General features: G+C 60.8%; 1 protein-coding gene across 12 annotated transcripts in view; it reads right to left on the bottom strand.

Annotated features, from left to right (window-relative positions):
• The window catches only part of GSE1 (Gse1 coiled-coil protein), a 420,023-nt gene that overhangs the window by 43,700 nt on the left and 354,759 nt on the right, over nucleotides 1–21,564 (bottom strand). For 2 of the 12 annotated variants that reach the window (XM_067719410.1, XM_067719414.1), the window contains exon 1: nucleotides 11,731–12,117. The exons of 8 other annotated variants lie outside the window; for them this stretch is intronic. Coding sequence is in view for 2 of the 4 variants with exons in the window: in XM_067719409.1 (XP_067575510.1) it covers nucleotides 11,107–11,113 (7 nt within the window). In the remaining 2 variants the exon portion in view is untranslated. Of the gene's footprint in view, nucleotides 1–11,106; nucleotides 11,690–11,730; nucleotides 12,118–21,564 lie in introns of those variants that run through there. 2 more of the 12 variants (XM_067719409.1, XM_067719413.1) reach the window with 1 other exon arrangement.

Below are 21,564 nucleotides of genomic sequence, written 5' to 3'. Positions count from 1 at the left end.
CAGCTCATTTTACGACAAGGCTGCCATCCCCCGCCCCGTGCAGCCCTGTTGGTCAGCAGTGTTTATGAAGTGACTACAGAACGGGGAAGGCGGGCGCTTACGAGCTGCAGAAAGTGCCTGGCAGGACCCCAGTCAATGGGAACGGGAGCCCACCCCTCCCAGAGCCAGCACCGCGGCGTGAGCTGTTTGCAAAGCTAACTTCTGGGGTCCCCAGGCAGCCACGGCAGACGGGTTCAGCAACGCCCCGCAGCTGCAGCCGATGGGGGGGGTTGGTGCAGGGTGGGAGCTGGGGAACATTTGCGGGTCCCCCCTTGCCTGCGCACTGCCATGTTAGCGACACCGCTTGGGGGGCGGCTCTCCGGAGGCTGAATCCAGGTCCGGGGGTGAAGAGCGTTCAGGACAGACGCCCACACGTGGGAGTCCCTCAGGGCACGGGTGCCAGGTAACACCGGGAGGTGTAGGTGGGGCTGGGGCCACTCAAGCTGGTTCACGGGGCAGCGGCTCCTGGGTGGAGAGGAGAGCGAGTGGTTCTCTGCTGCCCGCGGACAGCGACGGGCACGGGGTTGGCGCCCGGAGCAGCCCGCTGACAGAGGCCTCCAAGGACAGCCTAGGGGTTGAGGTTCAAGGCCTCAGACGCTCGGGAGTCCCGGAGGTTCCGGTGGATGCAAAGGACAGAAGTCAGGCAGCAGATGACAGCAACGTTCGACGGCGATTATTCTAAGCGGCCGCCGCATCTGGAGCAGCCTGGGACGGGCAGATGAAGGGCGGCGGCAGCCAGGGGGTGGCGGGCGGCCTGGGGTGCGGGGCAGGCAGAAAGCTGGCAGCCCCGGGGAGGCGCACAATTAACACAAAAAAGGCTGAGAGACCGGGTCAAGGGTGGCACCCAGGACCCCCGGAGGTGGTCCTTAACAAGGGCGTCAGCAGTAAGAAGGCCTGGCTTCGACCAGAGCGTCCCAATCACCCTTCACAGTAACTCCAGGAACAGACCCCAGGCAAACAGGTCACCCGAGGAGCCTCCTACATGGCCCGTCCCTACCCCCACTCTACAGATGGGTAAACTGAGGCTGAAGAGTCATCCCCTTGTCTGGGGCTGCGTGCTGAGATGCTGGGGTGGGGATCCAGTTTTCCTTGCGACTGTGCCACCAATTTCCCTTTAAACGAGAAGACACTGGAAAGGGCCCCCCACCTCCTAGGGGTCCCGTCCCGTCCTGCAGGCCGCTGTGAGCGCCCACCCACATGCTGCATCATTTTACAGGTGGCAGCAGGGAGGATCAGAGGTGGCACACAGGGAGTAAGAACAGATCTCACCTTGGGGCCACTGCACCCCCTGAATCCCACATTCCGGCAGCTCTGGGCTGGAGGGCACCCAGGCAACAACCCCAGGAGCGACTGACTCCTTTGTGTGCCCAAGGCCCCTGAGCTAACCAGGCCGCCTCCTTACAAAGGAGCCCTTTGAGTGGAGCCCGGAGGCACGGGGTGCAGGACGCAGGTGGGGGTCAGAGGTCCCAGAGGACAGGAACCCAACCTAGCCAGGAGGCGGCGGCCAAACGCCTCCAAGTTTCCATGGAGCGGCAGGCCAGGGCCGGCAGGTGGGAAAACAGGCCAGGAGGGCAGGGGTCAAGGCCAGGTCCTTCTCCCAAAGGGAAGAAACCTGACTGGGAGACCAAACTCTGAGGAGCACTGAGAAGAGGAAGCAGAGGCCGCTGCTGAACGGGGCCTGCCCAGCCCAGGGCCCAGGAAGCCAGGTGTTTAGGCAGCTCCTGCCCTGCCCCTCAGGTGAGGAGAGAGGATCAGAGAACAGAAGAGCATTTGTCCCTTCAAACAAATTATTATTTTTAATTTCGGGGGTCTGTGTTGGGTCTTTGTTGCTGCACATGGGCTTTTCTCTAGTTGCGGCAAGCGGGGGCTACTCTTCGTTGCGGTGCGTGGGTTTGTCACTGCAGTGGCTTCTCTTGTTGCAGAGCACGGGCTCTAGGCGCGCGGGCTTCAGTAGTTGTGGCGCATGGGCTTAAGTTGCTCCGTGACATGTGGGATCTTCCTGGACCAGGGATCAAACCCGTGTCCCCTGCACGGGCAAGGCGGATTCTTAACCACTGCGCCACCAGGGAAGTCCTGTCCCTTCAATACTGAGTGGGTGTTGACAAAGCTGTCTGTGCAGGGCGGGCATCTCCACCTGCACCCCCAGGCCCAAAGGGCACTTAGTAGGTCCTCAGCCTGCAGAATAGGTATGTCAGTCCCACCTTCACAGTGCACAGCCCACCAGATTCAACGTGGAGAAGGCAACTTCAGAGTCTCACATGGCAGGACCGCCAGGAGTTAAGTCAAGGAATTGCATCCTCGGTTGGAAACCAGCCAGAAGATGGGGATCCGGGCCTGGCTCCCCCGCACCTGCTGGTGGGGTCCTGTCGGGTCCTCATGTAGTCTGAGCCTCAGTTTCTCCATCCGTACCTCGGGGTTGGGGTGGGGGGGACTAGACAGCAGGTGGCAGAGGCTGAGGGCTGCCTTTCATCCATCAACCTGTTTATTTGGCCTGAAGTCAAGACATGTTTAAATGTGAATCAATGGGGACTTCCCGGGTGGTCCAGTGGGTAACACTCTGCACTCCCAATGCAGGGGGCCCGGGTTCGATCCCTAGTGGGGGAACATGCAGGCCGCAACTAAGAGTCCGCATGCCACAACAAAGATCCCGTGTGCTGCAACTAAGAGCCGGTGCAGGCAAGATAATAAAATATTAAACATTAATAATAATAAATAAAACATTAAATATTAATAAATAAAAATTAATAAAATATTTTAACAAAATATTAAAATAAAAATTAAAAAAAGAAATGTCAATCAATGGATATCTTAAAACTGGTTTCAAGTCAAAATGAAGATTTCCCTTTTCCCTTGAAAAAGGAGGCGCCACCGACCATATCCCGAGCGTGGCGACCACCCCTTCGTCTGTCCCTAGGCTGCCAACTCGCCAGAGTCCCCGCCACTCACTGCTGTTCAGGAACTACGTGGGTCAGGGTGATGAACAGGGTCCACAGGAGACTAATAAACGTGTGCGCGACCGGGACGCTCAGCACAGATGTCAGCAACACCTTCGAGCAGATTCAGCAGCAAGAGGTCAACCCCTCCACCCCCAGCTTCAGGGGTGATCCCGGCACCTGTCAACCGCAGGTGGGTCCCACGTGAATCAGAGCCAGGACTTGCCTCGAGTGATAAGATGTTTTTGTGGGGTTTTTTTGCTTTTGCAGAAGTTCCATTCTCACAATGGTTCAAAGTGACACACCGGACCCCCTGCCCAGAAAAACATTTCCACTGAATTCCGCACGTAGTTCGACCATGTTCACAGAAGCCCATCTGTAAACCCCACAGGGATGTGTGTGTGTAGAGGTGGCTGGCACCCACGAACCCAGATTACAGACGCCTATAGCGAAGAATTCTTTGCATATCAAACGCCGATACTAACACCCTCCCCCAATACATTCTACCAGGCCAAGGGAGTCCAGGGTGTCAAAGGTAAAATACTAAGTTCTTGTGGTGTTCCCATGGTCCAAGTTCTAATGGTGTTTCCTCACCTGGGCTCATCGGCCATCTGCAAAGCCCTAGGTACCATGCCCAGACATCAGAAAATGCCCCACTGGAAAAAACCAACTACCCTGCAGCCAAAGTGGGCTTCAGAACAGGACGACCAGGTAAAATTTCGCAAAAGCAGTCACGAGCCACCAGCCACGAGCTCCCTACTTCCACCCCTGCCACACGCCAGGTCAAGCCAGCCACCTTCCTCTGGCCACAGCCATCGTCCACCAACTGCTGAGCAGTCAACTGCCTAAGCCTAAACAACCCTTCATTTTCTCCAAAGAAACAAACAAAACCCCCTCCACAGCCCCAACTGGGAACTTGTAAGGTTCCTGCACCCCCGGCAGGATGCTGAGGCCAGAACTGGCTCTCACGGGTACCAGGCTCCACCCCCCAGGACTCTTGGGTCACACGGCAAGGAGCAGTGGGATCTATGCCCGAGACCTGCCGGGGGCAACAAAAGCCGAGGCTGACCAAAGGGTTCTCCTCCCCTTGTGGGCAGGATGGATGACCCTGGAGGCCAAGGGCTGAGGAGCACAGAGGGGACCCCAGAATTGAGTAACTAAAGGTCTGGGTTGTACAGGCGGGCAGAAAAGCGAGTCCCTGCAACTCTCTCTGGAGGAATCTGGCAACATCTTTAAAGATGTGTCAAGCCTTCACGCCCAGCCCTCTCCCCTCTGGAAATGTAGCCAACAGATCAGTCCTGAGGTGTGAACACACCCACGGGGGGCTTGCTGCACGGGGCACGGACACGGCTGGAAACTGCAGCATGAAACCCTGAGGCCCACTGAGCGCCCTGGCTGGGGAAGCCCGGCACGGACACCACACCACACACAGTTTCTCCCAAGGAGGAAGGCGACGCAGTCCTGCTGGTTTCAACTTGGAAACCAGCTGTCTGGTTAAAATGCACTCCCCGGACCCAGGTGACAGGCTCCCGGGACTGGCATCCCTACTAAGGAAGTCCTTCTTAGTCTTATAAGACACGTATTTAGGTGAAAACTGCACCTTAAAAAAGCTAAGTCGATGTGTTCAGAAAGGAGAAAAGCCTGGCCACCAATCTGATTTATTTTTAAAAATATTTTTTAAATTCATTTTTATTTCTTCTTTTTTTGCGTGTGTGTGGGGGGCTGCGTTGGGTCTTCCTTGCTGCACGCGGGCTTTCTCCAGCTGTGGTGAGCTGGGGCTACTCTTCACTGCGGTGCATGGGCTTCTCATTGCGGCGGCTTCTCCTGTTGCGGAGCACAGGCTCTACGTTCATGGGCTTCAGTACTTGTGGCTCACGGGCTCAGTAGTTGTGGCTCGAGGGCTCTAGAGCGCAGGCTCACTAGTTGTGGTACCCAGGCTTAGTTGCTCCGCAGCATGTGGGATCTTCCCAGACCAGGGCTCGAACCCGTGTCCCCTGCACTGGCAGGCGGATTCTTAACCACTGCGCCACCAGGGAAGTCCCATCAATCTGATTTAAAACCTACACTCTCAGACCACACTTCCACTCCCCTTGGGAGCCCACGCAGGGGCGACCAGAAATCCTTTCCAAGAGTCCATGGAAACAGGGCCCTGGGAGCCCACAGGGCAGAGCCACGGGGGCTGATCCGGAGCCTCAGTGTTCCCATCCTGTAAATGGGAGCAACTACCCTTCCCCCACTCACGAGGCGGCAGGAGCCGACCGCGCAGCCTCGCCACCTCTGGGAAGCAGAAGTCCCTGCAACACTGTCATCTGATGAAGAATTTTAGCTTCACCTGTCTTCAACTTCGATATCTAGTCTAACACATCCTCACGTGTTTAAGCTAACAGAGAAAGACCACATACCCTATGTAAAAAAGTTACAAAGAAGCATTCAAAGATAAACGGACACCAGGAATTCAGTAGGACGAATCCGCTCACGCCCCCTGGTTTTCCACTTCACACCTATTACCAGCGGTCTGACAGCACGTAGGCAAGAGCCCCCGCGGAGGCAGAGGAGGGTAGACAGACGAGCTCCCATGGGGCCCCAACTAACAGTCGAAGGGGGGTAATCCCTACCCCACAAGCCAGACCCTCAGGGGAAGACAAGCAGCAGACTGAGAACACAGCCCCACCTCACGTGCCACACGACGGCAGCCAGCCCTCCCGCCCCCCCAAACAGGCTCTGGCTCAGCTCAGGGGGAGAGGAGACTGAGGTGAGCACAAAGGAGGCCTCTGCCCGCCCCTGCTGACACGCCTGGCCCCCCTCAGCTTGACGCGTGGATCTCCTTCAGGACGGCATAACCTGACCAAAAAAAAAAAAAAAGCCTGCCGATCGATTCCTTTTATTGCTGCCCGCGGTCACAGAGGCGCCATCAGAGCGCAGGAAGGGCCGGGCTGGGGAGGGGCCGCCATTTCACCTCCCTCCTCCCCACCCGGCGTGCAGTCCCACCCACGGCCACCAAGGTGCGCGGAGGCAACAAGTTGCTGAGCAAGGGGTGAGTGTGCGAGCACGTGATCAAGACCCTGGGGGGGGGGGTGAGGCCCCAGAAGAACACGTCTGGCTGCTGCAGCCCCAACAGGGGAGGGTCCGCAGGGGCTGATTCGGCACCTTGAGCCTCTGGGTCTCGGTCGGAGAAGTGGTCTCCGCCCCTCCCCACACCAAACACTGCCAAGGCCAGGGTCTAGGGGAACAGAGCCTTCTGGGTTTCACAAGTTAGAATCCCAGAGATCATAGAGCCACTGAATTGGGACTGATCTGTGCGCCTCTGACATACCCTTACACAAGAGCTCTCGGGCTTTATAAGAAAGCATTTAACCCCCGACAGCCCAAGGACACGGGTGCCGCTGCCTCTCCCACTTTACGGACGAGAAAACCGAGGCCCGGAAGGAAAGCATGCGAGGTCATACTGGTTGAGCCAGAGGTGGACGTTAACGCCCTGGCCAGGAACTGACCACCATATCAACAGACACGTGGGGGCTAACCCCAGGCCCCCAAGGCTTTCAGGCCCTCCCCTGCAATGACCCCTTGAGGACAGGCTGTGGCATACGTTACGTCATCTAAACCCTTACCTCTGAAAAAACCTGTGCAGAGCCATCCTACAGATGGGAAACAGCTGGGGCTACTGATGGCGGCGGGAGGGCTGAGGTCCTCATTTGCCCGTGGGATGCCCCCCGATCCGGGTCTGGCCACCCCAAAGCCACGGAAACGTGCAACTCCTCACACACGTCGAGTCCTCCAGCTGGAGGAACCGGTTCCAGAATTGGAAGGCTTGGCCAGAGCTTCAGACAGGCACAGAAGCCACCCATCCAAACACAACTCTGCACCTGAAGGCCCCTTTAGGAGAGCTTGCAGCTCACCGGGGGCAGGTAAGGAGTACTACCTCCAGAAGTGGACCCCAGGTTAACACAAAGCCCAGCGCCATCCAGTGACCCAGCGACGGGGTCGTGGGCACTGTTTCTCACCGCCTCCCCGGCCGGGAGAGGGCTACCCAGTCCCATGTATTTCTGGAGCGAACAGGGCACACTCTGGCTTCCCACGTGGGACCCCAGTTCTCCTTAAGAAGCATGAGCCCACCTTCCTCCAAGGAGAGGAATTCCTTGCCCACTCTGCCCCCTGCCCCCGGCAGAAGGCCCTTCTAGCTCAGCTGGGGGTTTATAAAATACAGATGTCCGGCCCCCACCCCTAGAGATCTGGGTCTTAACTGGTCACAGGTCTGGCCTGGGCGTCTGAAGTTCCCCAGGTGAGCCCAAAGTATGGCCAAGAATGAGCACTTGGTCTGGGGGCTTCCTGCCGCCCGCACACCTCCTTCCTCGGTTAAAAGTCACCTCGCAGAGACCCCCCCAAGTCCAACCAGGACCCCACAAAGCCTCCAGTTCAGCCAGATCCCCTCTCTTCCACGAATGCTTGCGAGCTCTGGTCCCCCTCCCCCATCCGCAGCCCAGATGGGCTTCTCTCCAGGCCTGGCCTCCGTCCCACCCTCTCCAGAGGCTGCTCTCACTTCCCCAGTCCTGCGGCAGCTTCCGCTCTGAACCAGCTCCCGGCATGGGGGAGGGAGGGGCAGGGGAAGGTGGTCTCAGGGACCCCTGGGATTTGTGGCTGACTGGAGAATTCCAGGCGGAAGAGCAGCCCCAGCAAAGACAGGTATAGGGCACGGAGCACGAACGCCCATGGTTGCATTCCTGCTGGAGCAGAGGCGCAAGCGCGAAGGCTAGGCTGGTGGGGAGAAGACGCTGCCGAGGCGAGATTAAGAGCCCCCCCGCCGCCCCCCGCGCGCTCTGGCAGGCGTGCACAGGGCCGCTCTGGAGGCACCGGCGGTGTTAGCTGTGTGCATACCTCCCAGCAGCGGGCACGGGCCAGGTTCTTAGCAGGCGCTCAATAAATTCTCATTGACAGGAACACTCCCAAACGTCACCTCCCGCCTGTGGCCTCGGCCGGGGAGCAAGGCCAGCGTGGGGAAACCACACTCGGCGAGAGAGGAAAGCGAGTGGCCAAGCTGAAATGTCACCCGAAACACGGATCCCTGTAGCTTAGAAAAACAGCTCTGCCGGCTGAAGGGGGGAGGGGAGGGGACGGGACAGGAGGGGGGCCGGGCGGCCTCACGCAGCCCTGTGCTTTGGAGACTGCTGTGTCGCCCTAACAGAGGTAATTAACGCGCTGCCACCCAACCCCAGCCTGGCGTGGACTTCGAGTAACCCAGGCTGGGAATTCCAAGCCTTCGGATGGGGCCAGGAAAAACCTGCCTTGCTGGCTGACTCCACAAGCCCCTACGAGTTCCCGGGGCAAGAGCGGAGAGGTAGCGGCCAGGTCCTGCTCACCTGCGTTCTTCTGGGAAAGCAGAAGCCGCGGGCACCCACCCTTCAGGAAGGGGCTCTGAGCCCAGAGGCCCTTCCTCCTTCAGAGAGGGGAGCGGGGACGCCACCTGCCGAAGGGTCAAAGGCCATTAGAGACTGAGTGGGCTGGGGAGGTGTCCGGCTTGGAGGTGCAGGACCCAGGTCTGCCACAGAGTGGCGCTGTGCGCAGTTTGCTGTCTCTTCCAGCCAGAGGCCAGAGACGCTGAACCCAGAGGCAGGCGGTGTCTTCTGCTCTGAAACCACAAGGCTCTCGCAGATCTGCAGCCCCTGACCTTCCCCGAGAGGCAGGCAAGTTAGGAGGCCAAAGGTCTGCCCGCGAGCACGGTTTGGCAAAGGCCACGGGAGCTTCCAAAGGGGTCCGCTGCTTGCCGTGGGCTCGGGTGCTGGCCCCATGCTTCTCTGGGCCTCAGTGTGCCCACTGTTAGGGCAGATTCCCAGCCCCAGTCTGCACATTAGAATCACCCGCGGAACTCTGAGAACTCTCCAGGCAGGAACCACAAACCCAGAGGCTGTAGCTTAACTGGGCGGGGGAAGGCTGGCCGGCAGCAGCTGTAGAAAACCCAGCAGGGGGCTCTCTAAACCCTTTTCAACTGCAGCGAGCCAGGATTCGGAAAGCTGTCCCCAACAGGCCAGGGCCTGGCCCCAGAGATATGACGGTGCCTGGAGCCCGGACAGGCCTCCCAGCCTCCCCTCCCAAGGCAGGGCTGACCCCGGGTCGCTGGCCTGGCCGCTCACCAGCTCCAGACTCGCACCGCCCACACGGTTCACAGAAAGGAAAATCCGACTGTCAAAAGCCTGGCTGGCTCCTGCGGCCCCCTTCCCTCCTCGCCGCAGTGACACGAAGTGACAAAAGCCAACCCAGCACCCCCTTTCACCCAGGGGTCAGGACTGCGCTGACAGGGCCCCTCGTGAAGTATCCTTGTAGCTGTTATCACAGAGCCAGGCCTGCGGAGAGCTTCCGAGTCCCCGGGGCAGGCGGGGCGGTGACTCCCCTGCGAAGCCGGGGCAGCCGGGATGACACACGGGCTGCCCGTCAGAGCCTGCGCCCTGGGCCCCCGTCACCTGTGGCGTGGCCGGGCTGAGTCAGGCGGTGGCCTGAGCCTCAGGGTCTGGGCGGAGGCAACCCACAAACACGAGCTGAGCAACACTTACATGCCCCGAGCTTAAGTAATCCTGAGGGCAGCCCGGAAGCAGCCTGCTCACCTGGGGTCCCCCCACCTTCCCCTGGGAGGGGGGGCCGAATCCCAGGGGAGAGGGCCCAGCCAGCCAACCAGGGGACATCTCAGAGTGCCCCAACGAGACCTTCTGCCCTCCCGTCCCTCTGCCTGGAAATCGGCTTAGGCGGGGAGGTTCCCACCCAGAATCCGCTGGGTCCTTTGTTCCAGCTTTTCACAAAAGCAGCCCTTTTTTTTCATCCGGTGGTCCCGCTTTTTGTTTCCAAACCACAGCCTGTGTGGGCCCCAGATAAGGCACTGCAGGGGTTAACAAGGGTTTAATGTATTTTAGACGCACTTCCCAGACAAAGGCCAGTTTACAAAACAAGAACCAAGTCGACTCAACCCGGCTGGTACCCACCACCCAGCCGGCGGGCAGGTGCTTTCCCCGCGTGCGCACAGCCCTCCAAACTCAAAGCCGGCGCTCCAGCAAGGGACCCCGGCCCATCACGTGGGGTGTCGCGGCAACACTTCACCCAATCCGGGCGACCCCTTCTCCCCGGGACCTGCGCCTCAGTCTCCACTGCACACTTCTAAGTGGTCCCCTTGTCCCTCCCCCCTCCTCCCCAGCTCGGGAGGGGGAGCGGGAAGGGGGAGGTGGGAGGGTGAGCCCAACTCCCGCTCCGCCTCCACGAAGGGAATTTAATTAGCCTGCTGGAGAGGCGGGCGGTCGGCCGAGGAGGTGTCTCTGGTGCTGCAATATAATTGAATCGGCTCCACTCGGTCGGGCCACTGGCCGCCCATCAGCGCGGCCGCCGGGCTGGGGGCGGGGAGGCGCATCCAGGCGGAGCAGGAAGGGCCGGGGAGGGGAAAAAGGACAGTGCGAGTGGGGGGCGGCGGATGCAATCACCTCCCACCTCCGAGGCTGGGGCAGCCATCTTCAGCAGGGGGAGGGGCAGGGGAACGGCTCCAAGAAGCGGGGGGGAGCGGAGAGGGAGGAAAAAAGCGCCGGAGCCCCGGGCGCGCCCTTGGGAAGCAGGGCGTGGGGGTCGGAGACCCCGGAGGCTGCAGTGCCGCCTTCCCGGCGGTCTCCCTAGCTCCGAGGGAAGGGGGAGGAGAGAAAGACAAAACACCAAAACGTGCGGCTCCGGCGGGCAAGCGCCCCCCCCAGCCGCCGCCAACACCTGCCGCGGGGGCGTACCGCCGCCCCCCCTCGCTCCCTCCCCCGCCGCCGCAAAGTTTTCACTCCGGAGTCGGAGTGTAGACAGCTCACCGAGAGCCCCCCAGCTCCCTTGCTCCCCACTCGCCGCACACTCTAAGCGCCCCTCGCCGAACGCAGCCACCGAGCGCGAGCCCCGCGTCGGCCCGAGCCCCCGCCTGGAGCCCGGACGCCCAGGCTACGACTCGCCGCGGGCGGGGGGACCTTTGGTCGCATGCCCGCCCGCCTGGCTCTTATCGCCGTTCACACTCCGGGGGAAGTTGCCCCGGAGCCGTTGGCTGCCGCCCCAGCGGAACCCGCGAACTTGGAGAGGGGGGCGAGCGCGGAGACCGCCCCCCGCGCCCCAGCCCCCGCCGGCGCGGCGCGCTCACCTTTCATGCCAGGGCCCCGCAGCTCCGCCTCGCCTGACACATGCTGGAGCCACCGTCGCCCAGTGTTTGTCTAAACTGCTTATCTCACCCGGGGCTGCTCGGCGGCGGCGGCGGCGGCGGCGGCTCGGGCCCGCTGGGGAGGTGGAGCTTCCGGGGCCCCGGCCAAGAAACACCTGCTGCTGTCGCCGCCGCCGAGGACACACCCAAGCGCAACGCCGCCCACTCCCGGGCCACTGGCTCGCTCCCGGCTCCCTGACCTCAGCCAGCGGGAGGTGTCGGGTTTCAGCCGCAAACACACACGCGCGCGCGCACACCGACGAGCGCCCGGGTACACCCGCGCGGGCACACGCCCCTCCCCAGCCAGGCTGGCCAGGTGAGCCGAGGACACTAGGAGGTAGGGGAAGCGCCACCCTCAGGCTCCCGGGGGCCCCTGGCTCGACTGCTCAGAGGTCCCATATACACTGGTGTCCAAGACTAGACCCTTGCTTCCAAAAGTAGGGAGCAGTCACTTGCAACACGCCCGCCAAGCGAGCAGCGCCCCTGCGTCTCACGACCGCTTCCCCGGCGCCCAGAACAGTGTCTGGCACAAAGCAGGCCCAACAAGGAGTGGACGGATAAACTCACGTGCTCTAGAGACCTTCTGGAGGAAAACTTTCTCGGAGCCGGTGTCTGTGTTGGGGGAGGGGAGGGAGATACAAGGTCGGCTCTGTGCGTTTATCTTCCCCAAACCCCTCTTTCGGCCGCACCTCGAAAGGGTTGAATGTTAAGAACTGGGGCCTATGTTCCTTCCTCCCTAAATTCTAGGAACTCCGCCTTCCCATTTCGTTTGAAAGAACTTTTGGGAAGCCCACAGCGCAGGGGGCAGGGGGTAGTTTTTTAAAGAACCCACGTCCCAGCGGCTGGAGAGCCCACGGAGGCGCCGCTCCGCCCGGGGGGTCATTAAGTAGCCGGGGTTGCGGTCACAGCCGAGGCCGCCCGGCTCCAGAAACTGGCACGACCCACTGGGCCTCCGGCCCCAGAGCAACGCCTCCCCATTCCTGGCACCCACCCCCCCCACCTCACCCAGGCACTTGACAGACTAGAATGACTCAGGGAGCGTCCTGAAATTCCTGGGCACCCACAAGCGGCACGGCGAAGAATGGCGGGCCCCAGCCACCCCCCAACGCCGGGCTCCGCCCCGCCCCCACCGACGGCGAGCGCAGACGACCAGCCTCGAGCCCACCCCCAGCGCGGCCCGCGTCTCCCGGAAGCGCCGGGTTAATGGGCGCAGGCCTCGCCCGACGCCCCTGGCCCTGGCGCATTACGGCGCCCCGGGCTCCGACCCCGCGCGTCCGAGGCTCCCAACGTTGCTCGGATGGCCCAGGGTCTCTCCCCGTACATCCTCTTTTGAGAATCCTCTACAGCTTTCATACTTCTGAGCCTGGAGGCAAACCAGTACCCACTCCCCGCCCCCCCCCCCCCCCGCCCCAAGCGGCCGCCCTTGCGCCGCGCTGCGGGTTTCAACTTTCGGCCGCCGGTGCCAGCCCGCGCTTCTGCCAGCCCCAAACCTGCCCCGGGACATGCCCGCGCCGCGCTTGGCAGGCGCGCACGCAGCCGTCCCCGCGGGCCCAGCCTCCCCCGCCTTCCCTCCTCCCTCTCTCTCCCTCTCTCCCTCCCTCCCCGCGCCAGTCAGGATTGCGACGGGAGGGAGCGCTGGGCGCCTGCCACCCCCCATCCATCTGTTCCCGATGACGCTGGCGGGCCTGGAGCAGTCGGAGCCCGCGCCAGCGGGGAGCAGAACCCGCCTGTGTGCCCGCTGGGGGACTAGGGGTAGGGCCCAGACGGGCGCCGCCAAGCCACCCACTCCCCCTGCTCCACCTTCCACCGAGCGCACGCGGATCGGCCCCTCGCCTTGCACAAGGCTCCTGGCCGACCACAAACGAAAAAGGAAACGGACCTGCGAGGCCGAGCCGGGGGCCGTTACTGGCTTCTACCTGTGGGCGCCGGCCGGCCCTGGCACCTCGTGGGAGGGGCGCTTTCGCTTCACCACCCGCCTCGCTCCGGGCCGCGCCTCCCTCCTGCGGGCCTAGGCCTCCGCCCGACGACGCTTTAATTTACGCACCACACGGTGTCTCCGCAGCGCGGCCTCCGGTAATTTATCCTCAGCAATGGCCGGCAGATTCACCGCGGCCGGGACGCGCAGGAGGGGGTGCCTCTGTCCACGCCGGGAGTGTCGGGGAGGGGGAGGGGGAGGGAGGAGTTAGAGAATTCAACAACGGGCCTAGAGCCTGAAAAACAAAATTAAAAACCTCTGGGGGCGGTTCCAACCCTTTCCCACCTGGATTACAGGCTGCGGGGGGAGGGGAGTAACTTACTAATGCAACTACTCGCACCTGGACCGGAGTCTCCTCCCAGCCCTGGTCCAGGCCCGGACACCCAGGCCCCACCTCCCAATCTCTCTCACCAGGACGAGGTGCTCGAGTTTATGTCCCTTCATCCCTGGGGAGGCCCTCGTGGTGGTGGTGGTGGTGGTGGTGGTTTGGGGCGGGGGGTCAAGTTCTTCCACCTGTTTGAGAAGGACCACGATGGCCAAACATGAAATTTTGTGGGCTAGTTTTTAGTGTTGGCAGATCCCTCCCCTGTAGACATCTGGTTCCACTGCGTTGCGAGAGGGGTAGCCTGATCCCCGTTTCACAGATGAGGAAGTCGAGGCCAGAGTTGCTCAAGGTCACGTGCACGCTGGTGCAATGGGAGCTGTGCTGGGAGCTGCTCACACCTGCAGTCTCCCTTTCCAAGAACAGCCCGCGGAGGCTGCGGGGAGCTGCAGGGATCCCCAGCGACCGCCGGGGGGCAGCAGCGAGCCGGCCTGCGCGCCCTGGCCAGAAAATGCTGGCGGCCACCAGGAGGGCTGGCAGAGCGGAGATGGATGACACTCACTGTCAGCGCGCCTGGCCTGAGGAAATTAGTAATCCGGGAGCACGGCCTCTGAGTTTAAGGGTGGGAATTGCTCTCCTGCAGCCTGCGCGCGCCCCGCTAACGAGGTTTGTAGCTGGACTCAATTTCCCGCCACTCCGGGCTCAGGCTGGCCGCCCTCCATTTCCCTCCGGGGCCGTTCCTTCCCCTCCTGGTGGCAGCTCCCACCCCGCAGCCATTCCCAGCCCTCCCTGGGCAAAACGCTCCTTCTCTGCACCTCCTCTCCCTCATTCCCATATGCCTGGAAACCGGGCAGAAAAAGAAGGTTCAGGGTAAAAGCAGTTGTTTTACCCAAGGCCAGGGTCAGTCCTAAGGTGGGACATAGGGGGACGCTTTCCAGAGTGGGGACACCTGCCCTGATGACCCTGCTCACCAGGTTCCTGCTTCCTTTTCGCCAGGGGCAACGGGATGCTTGGTGGGTGCCTGCCCGCGCCCCCAGACTCGGGTCAGTCTGAACCGTGCTTCCTGGAGCAGGAAGCAGAAATCAGGAAGCCCTCAGTTAAGGAAAAGCCCCAGGAGCCCCGTAAACATCCCCCCTGAGGCAACTGACAAGGGATCTGCCGGAAAGAAAGGCCTGCCTCTAACCAACATGGGCATTTAGTCACTCAACAAACACACCAGCCTTCCAGGTACAGAACTGTAAATGCCAGGCCCCGGGGTGGAGGGTGGGGGGTAGGTGCTGACAGGAGAAGCACTTCAAGGCAGCAAGGAACTGGAAAGACAGGAGAGCGGGTTGGCGACTCACCCATCACCACTACCACCACCTGGGCACCTACTAGTCAGGTGAGATTCCCTGGAACGGAGGCACCACCGAGTCCCAGCACGGATCCAGCCCCTGGCCTATGAGGGGCCCTGGATACCAGGGAAGGGAATCCTGCGTCCTGCTCGTTATCACCTTGCGTCCTTTGGGGTCAGCAGGACTCAGGCTGTGCCATCCACCCGAACCAGGTGTCCCAGCACATAAGGGCTGCACGTCACCGTCATTTTCCCATCACCCCAGCCACCCCATTCAGCACCTGACTGGCAAACAAGCGTCAGGGACCTGGACGTCAGTGTGGGTGTGAAGGGAGGTTCATTTCTGCCATTTACCAAACACCTAACACGTGCCAGAGCTGCTCAGCTCCTGTCATTTAATCCCCTCGGGCCCTGCAAGGCAGCCTCCTGACCTCCATCACGAAGCCCGGTGAGGAGACCAGAGAAGGTTAATTAACTTGCCTGGGGCGCACACATTCGATCCAAGCCTGATCCAGACCCTGGCTGTCCTATACCAGCAGCATTTCTCTGTAGCTACCTGCTGTAGATATATCAGGGCCGGGCAGGGGCAGCGGGGCGGGGGGAGGGGGGGTCGCAGCATCTCCAGCTGGCCGTCCTGGTGTCCGAAAATCAGCCTCCCTTCCAGGAGGGTTGGGGGACCCACCACCCAGAGCCCCGAGATTTGCTCAGTCCCTCTGCATGTGTGCTCCACTCACCCGGAGGCTACCAGCACAGAGGGTACCCCCAAGCGCCTCAAGGGCTGAGGGACAGGGGGCCTGCCCAGCCGCCCCCTCCAGCCCCAGCCCCTCCTGCCCTGCCCTGCCGCCAACCCTCCATCGCTTACACTCCGAAGTCCCCTTTCTCTCTCCAGCCAGCTATCGCTGGCCCAGAAATCCTCTCCATTCTTCAAAGCCCGGCTTAAATCTTATCTCTTCCAAGGAGGTTTTTCCCATCCCCGCCTCTGGAATTCTTCTCTCCAGGCACTGCGTCCCACTCTTCGATGCTGATCGCACAGGGGAGCGGTCGTGGATAATGGGGGCGTGGGGGAGAGCGTGTGAAATACAGATTCCCAGGCCACCCTACGGAGCTATGGTCTGGGGTCAGGGACAGGAAAGAGCACGCTTAGCAAGAGCTGGGGGCAGGACTGGGGGTGTCTGGGCCTCCCCAGTGATTGCTGGAGCCCCAGACTCCCCTCCCCACACCCCCCCAAGAGACAGTGGGTACCCAGAGGGGAAAGGACTCTCGTCTGGTAGTGGTGACACAGCCCCAGCCTCTGCACGTTCACATCTCACGCAGACCCGCAGGAAGGATAAAGGGAAGGAAAACCATGGCAGGAAGGATAAAGGGAAGGAAAACCATGGCAGGGAGGATAAAGGGAAGGAAAACCATGGCAGCTCTCTCCCCTTCCCCCTCTGCCCTCCCGGGGAGGAGCCGGGCTCTCCAGGGACACGGGGGCACATCCAGGCCTGGCCTGGGAAGCCTCCGCCGACTCGCCATCTCAGCCGGCTGTCCAGTAGCCAAGGTCACCCCCAGGGAACACGGGCCCAGACGACCCCGGTGGACGAGGTGGCAGGAGTTGGCCTCTTAACCCAGGGCTGCCCGGACACTTCCTGCCCTTTCAGTGCCGGCCTCCAAGCTGCACCCCCCTCACAGCTGCACTCCTTCACAATCAGTTAACAGCTGTTTTGCATAGATTTTCAATTCTAATTGCCCGGCTTTGTGAGCCGCCGAGCCCCGGTGAATGGGGAAGCCGCAGCACGGCTAGAAAGCAGGCGGGGAGGGGCGACACTCCAGAGCGACTCAAAGGAAGCCAGTGTGCGCGCCAGGCCGGCTGCTTTATTTTTATTTTTTAATAGAAGAATACCCACTAACTGTCCCCGCTCCAGCTCCTGCCTCTTCTCCTGGAGCCCAGAATCTGAAGGGTGCCCCCCACCCAACCTCGGGAGGGATGCCCACTCCCCTCCCCCCGCCCCTCCCCCTTCTGACCCAGCCCGACACAGTACCCCGGGGGGCAGCTTCCAGCTCCAGAGGCGCTGCAGGAGCCAGCGTTCCCCTCCCCCTCCGCCCCTCTAGCCCCCCAGGCTCTCCAGTGCCCAGATTTGGGAAGCTAATTGGACAATAAAGTCGAGCAGCGAGGAAACGCGCTCTCTGGAGACAGCTGGCATCTATAAAAGAGAAATATTTGCATTTAAAACCTTTAAACTTTATAGCGCAGGCCAGGCCAAGGCAGGGGGAGGGTGGATGGAGGGGGGTGCCGGACTCTCGGGCGGGCGGCGGCTCCGGGGGGAGACCTCACGGGCTGCTGGGGGTCCACGGAGGCCCTGGGGCTGGTAGTTCTGAACTTCTCTGCCACCGGCGACTCCCCGCCCCCTCCCAACGCCCCTGCTACTTCCTGCAAGATACCAGCCGTGCACGCAGGCCTGGGTGGCCTTGCCACGGGTCAAGCACAGACCCTCCTAGCCCCCTGCCCACCCGGGAGCCCAGGCACTCCGTGGGAGTCCCGAGGCCTTTCCAGGCCAAGCACTCGGGGCTGGGGTCCACACCCTCCTGGTGGGCCTGCCTTGGCCCCTGCCCGTCGCCCAGCCACCTTGACAGAGCTTCCGGCTACTCTCCCCGAGCCGTCGCGTCGCGGGAAGTGGCCCCCAGGCTGCAGCTTCCAGCAAGAAGCCAGTCTGCCGCTTCCCTACGCCGTGCACACCCTAAACGTGCTGCAGGGGGAGCGCGCTTGACCCCGTCTGTACTCAGAGCCCCCTGGGGCAGTGCCACCCCATTGCCCGATGGAGAAATGGGGGCTGGCAGGGCCCCTCCCCCTCCAGGCTGCTGTCTGGGGTTGAGGGGGGCCGGGTTTTCATTTCTTCGCCTGCCTAGTTCCCACTTTTCATATTTGAGAGAAACCTGGCCGCCGTTTCCTACTGTCAACATTTGTGATGTAAAGCCGGGAGAGAACATGTGCCTGAGTGGTCTTATTTTAGCAGGCTTTCATGAGATCTCAGCTCCGCGGCCCGTCTACCTGGCAGGCCTGCAAATGAGGGGGCGCGCAGCGTAGACTCCCAGGCTCTGCTTTCCAGGGCAGGAGCAAACTTCCAGGGTGGAGGGAGGCGGCAGAGTATGTGGCCGAAATCAACGGCACGTGAGTAATTTTCAACAACGTCAATTAGGCAAACACCACACCAGAAGCATCCCCTCTGCCCTGGAGCGTCGTGTCCTCACCACTTCTGCTGTCATCAGGAAAACACTTCCAGTCCCAGCAGTGCCCGCTCAGCTCCTGGGCCTCGTCCTGGCTTGGCGTTCAAGGCCCCGAGCAGCTATGAAACTGTCCTGTGGCTTCACCACACTCTACCTCCAGCCACGGAACCCCCACACCCTCGACAGATCTTTTCACCATCTCTTCCTAAACACGACTTCCTGATCATCTTGGTGTGAACCTCATTCCAGGTTCATCCAAAAAACAAATGTCAAAACATGGCTCCTGGGAATTCCCTGGCGGTCTAGTGGTTAGGGCTCCGCGCTGCCACTGCAGGGGTGCAGATTCGGAGAACTAAGATCCCAGAAGCAGCATAGCTCGGCCAGAGACAAAACAAAACACGGCTTCTGAGAGCGCCCACTGGCGTGTGGGAGGGAGGGGAGAGGGTCAAAGGACAGACACCGGCCTGAGCCTGAGTGACAGCCGCCCGGCCGGGCAAAGAGCCACCTTGCTCACTGTGCACCGCTTTTGCCAGCTGTTGACGTGCAAGCAGCATGACCCCTTCCCCAGCTTTCAGGTGAGGACTAAACGAGATAATGAGCTAGAAAGAGCCTTGCATCGTGCCTGGAACACAGCTGGAGCTCCACAGAACGACTTACGTTTGGCTTGCGGAGGAAGTGGATAAGAAGGAGACAGCAAACAAAGTTTTACAAGGAAGCAGACGGGCGGGCAGGGAGGCCACATCGGCACTGGGGGGCATCAGGGCCTGCGACGGAGTCTGGGACCAGGCAGCATTGGGCTGGCCTGCTCTCTCGAAAGGCCTGGCCTTTGGGCACAACCCTGTGCTGGCTTCAGGGTCAGTTCCACTGGCTGGTCACCTGCAGGGTCTGTGTAGCCAGATGGATGGGAGGAGAGCCAGAGAGAAGTGTGGGACCCAGTGGGCCACCAAAGGTTCTCGGCTGTGTCTTTTTCTTTTTTTTTTTTTTTGCGGTACGCGGGCCTCTCACTGCTGTGGCCTCTCCCGTTGCGGAGCACAGGCTCCGGACGCGCAGGCTCAGCGGCCATAGCTCACAGGCCCAGCCGCTTCGCGGCATGTGGGATCTTCCCGGACCGGGGCACGAACCCGCGTCCCCTGCATCGGCAGGCGGACTCTCAACCACTGCGCCACCAGGGAAGCCCTGTCATTTTTTTAAATGCTGACAATACCCAGTCCTGACTTCCTTTTCAGAGATGTGTCCTAAAAATTATCCAGCCACCCCAAGTGTCCTCCCACAGATGACTGATACACAAGTGTGTGGTCTGTGCCTACAGTGGATGATTCAGCCATAAAAAGGAGTGAAGTCCTGATATCGACTCCTATGTGGGTGAACAGGGAGACCTGAAAACATACACACGAAACCTTGGACATGAACGTTCGTGGAACGTTCGTATGTTCGAAAACATACACACAAAACCTTGGACATGAACATGAACACTCAAAATGGCCAGAAAGTGGAAACAACCTAAATGTCCAGCGACTGACAAGGGATTTTTAAAACCTGCGGTCTATCCACACAACGGAATACTATTCAACCATGAAAAGGAAGCAGGCACTGATCGTGTGACAGCGAGGATGAGCCTGGCAAACAGTAGGCTGAGTGAAAGGAGCCAGACACAGATAGCCACTCACTCAGTGTATGAGTCCATCCAGAGGAAAGTCCAGAACAGGCCAGACCACAGGGACAGAGAGCACGTGAGTGGTTGCCAGGGGCGGGGGGAGTGACTGCTGACAGATACAGCGCTTCCTTTGGGGGTAAAAAAAAAACCGTCTCGCGACAAGGTAGAGGTAGTGGTTGCACAGCTTCGCGAATGGATTAAATACCACTGAATCTGTTCACTTTAAAACGGTTAATCTTACATTGTGTAAATCTTATCTCAATTCAAAAAAAAAAAAAAAGATCCAATGTGAAGGCCCCCCGCCCGCCCCCTGCTTGATGTTGGGAGAGGCAGGGCCTGTAGTTTCTGGAGAAGCCGCCACGCAGATGCCCCTGAGACGAGCATCCCCTGGAAACTCCCTTTCACGCTGTTCTGTTCGCGACTCTCAGGCAATAGGAGGGAAACCCGTCAGGTTCAAGCGTTTCTATTCCCGGGGCGTTTTTCCACGCTCGGCGCCGACCCTCACACACACACGAGACACACTAGGCACTGCCTCTCTACAGGCGGGAGGGACCTCTGCGCCCTCGAGGTGGGGGTTCGCAGTGTCCTTCCCCCATCTGTGTTTTTTGTCCCCATCAACAGTTCTGCAGCCTCGGGGAGGGCTGAGCAGCTGGAGGTGAGGACACCGAAAGGCACACACCTGTCCCCGGCTCCCGCCACCTGGCCACTGGGCTGGAAAGCGGCCAGTGGTGGCCTGCAGCAGGCCTGGGGGACAGGAAGGGAGCTGGGGCGGGGGGGTGGCAGCTCCCCACCAGGGAAGCTAAGCCCACCAGAGATCACTGGTGACAGTCGAGTCCCCGATCCTGGACCCCTGACCGGAAGCCAGAGTGGGCCCTCAGTGGTGGGGAGGCCACAGCGCCTGGGAGCCCCGCACATCCGCGCTGGCAGCAGGCACACTTCCTCCTTCCGAGCCTGGACACCCAGCGGATGCAGAAATCAGGGTGGTTCCCTCAACAGCTTCTCAGGAACGGCCCTTCTTTGTAAAAATTAACCACCTGGGGCCTCCCTGGTGGCGCAGTGGTTGAGAGTCCGCCTGCCGACGCAGGGGACACGGGTTCGTGCCCCGGTCCGGGAAGATCCCACATGCCGCGGAGCGGCTGGGCCTGTGAGCCATGGCCGCTGGGCCTGCGCATCTGGAGCCTGTGCTCCGCAACGGGAGAGGCCACAGCAGTGAGAGGCCCGCGTACCGCAAAAAAAAAAAAAGAAAAGAAAAAGAAAAAATTAACCACCTGTCCTCCACCAGGTGAGGGGCTTTCCTTTCTTCCTGGTCTGTCAGCTCAGAGAATAGGGCGCCTGGACTCCCAGCCAGGTGGCCACACAGGCCACAGGCCCAGGGGAGCCCTGGGGCAGCAAGTCACCACGAGATCTGGGCTGATCTGGGTGGGACAGGGCTCAGGGTGAAGCTACAGGACCCTGCCCAGCAGCAGGAGAAGGATATGTTCTAGAACCCAGGCTGCCGAGCCTGCGGGTCGCCACTGACACCCACACCAACTTGAAGGGATCCTCAGAAATTTATTTCAGGGGCTTCCCTGGTGGCACAGTGGTTAAGAATCCTCCTGCCAATGCAGGGGACACGGGTTTGAGCCCTGGTCCGGGAAGATCCCACATGCCACGGAGCAACTAAGCCCGTGCGCCACAACTACTGAGCCTATGCTCTAGAGCCCGCAAGCCACAACTACTGAAGCCCACACGCTGCAACTAATGAAGCCCGTGCGCCTAGAGCCCGTGCTCCACAACGAGAGAAGCCACCACAATGAGAAGCCCGCCCACCGCGATGAAGAGTAGCCCCCGCTCGCCGCAACTAGAGAAAACCCGTGCACAGCAAACAAGACCCCATGTAGCAAAAAAAAAAAAAAAGAAGGAAACTTATTTCA

Source organism: Pseudorca crassidens, chromosome 20 (genome assembly GCF_039906515.1).
Source record: "Pseudorca crassidens isolate mPseCra1 chromosome 20, mPseCra1.hap1, whole genome shotgun sequence".
NCBI lineage: Eukaryota > Metazoa > Chordata > Mammalia > Artiodactyla > Delphinidae > Pseudorca > Pseudorca crassidens.
This window is presented reverse-complemented; position numbering and strand designations above follow the sequence as displayed.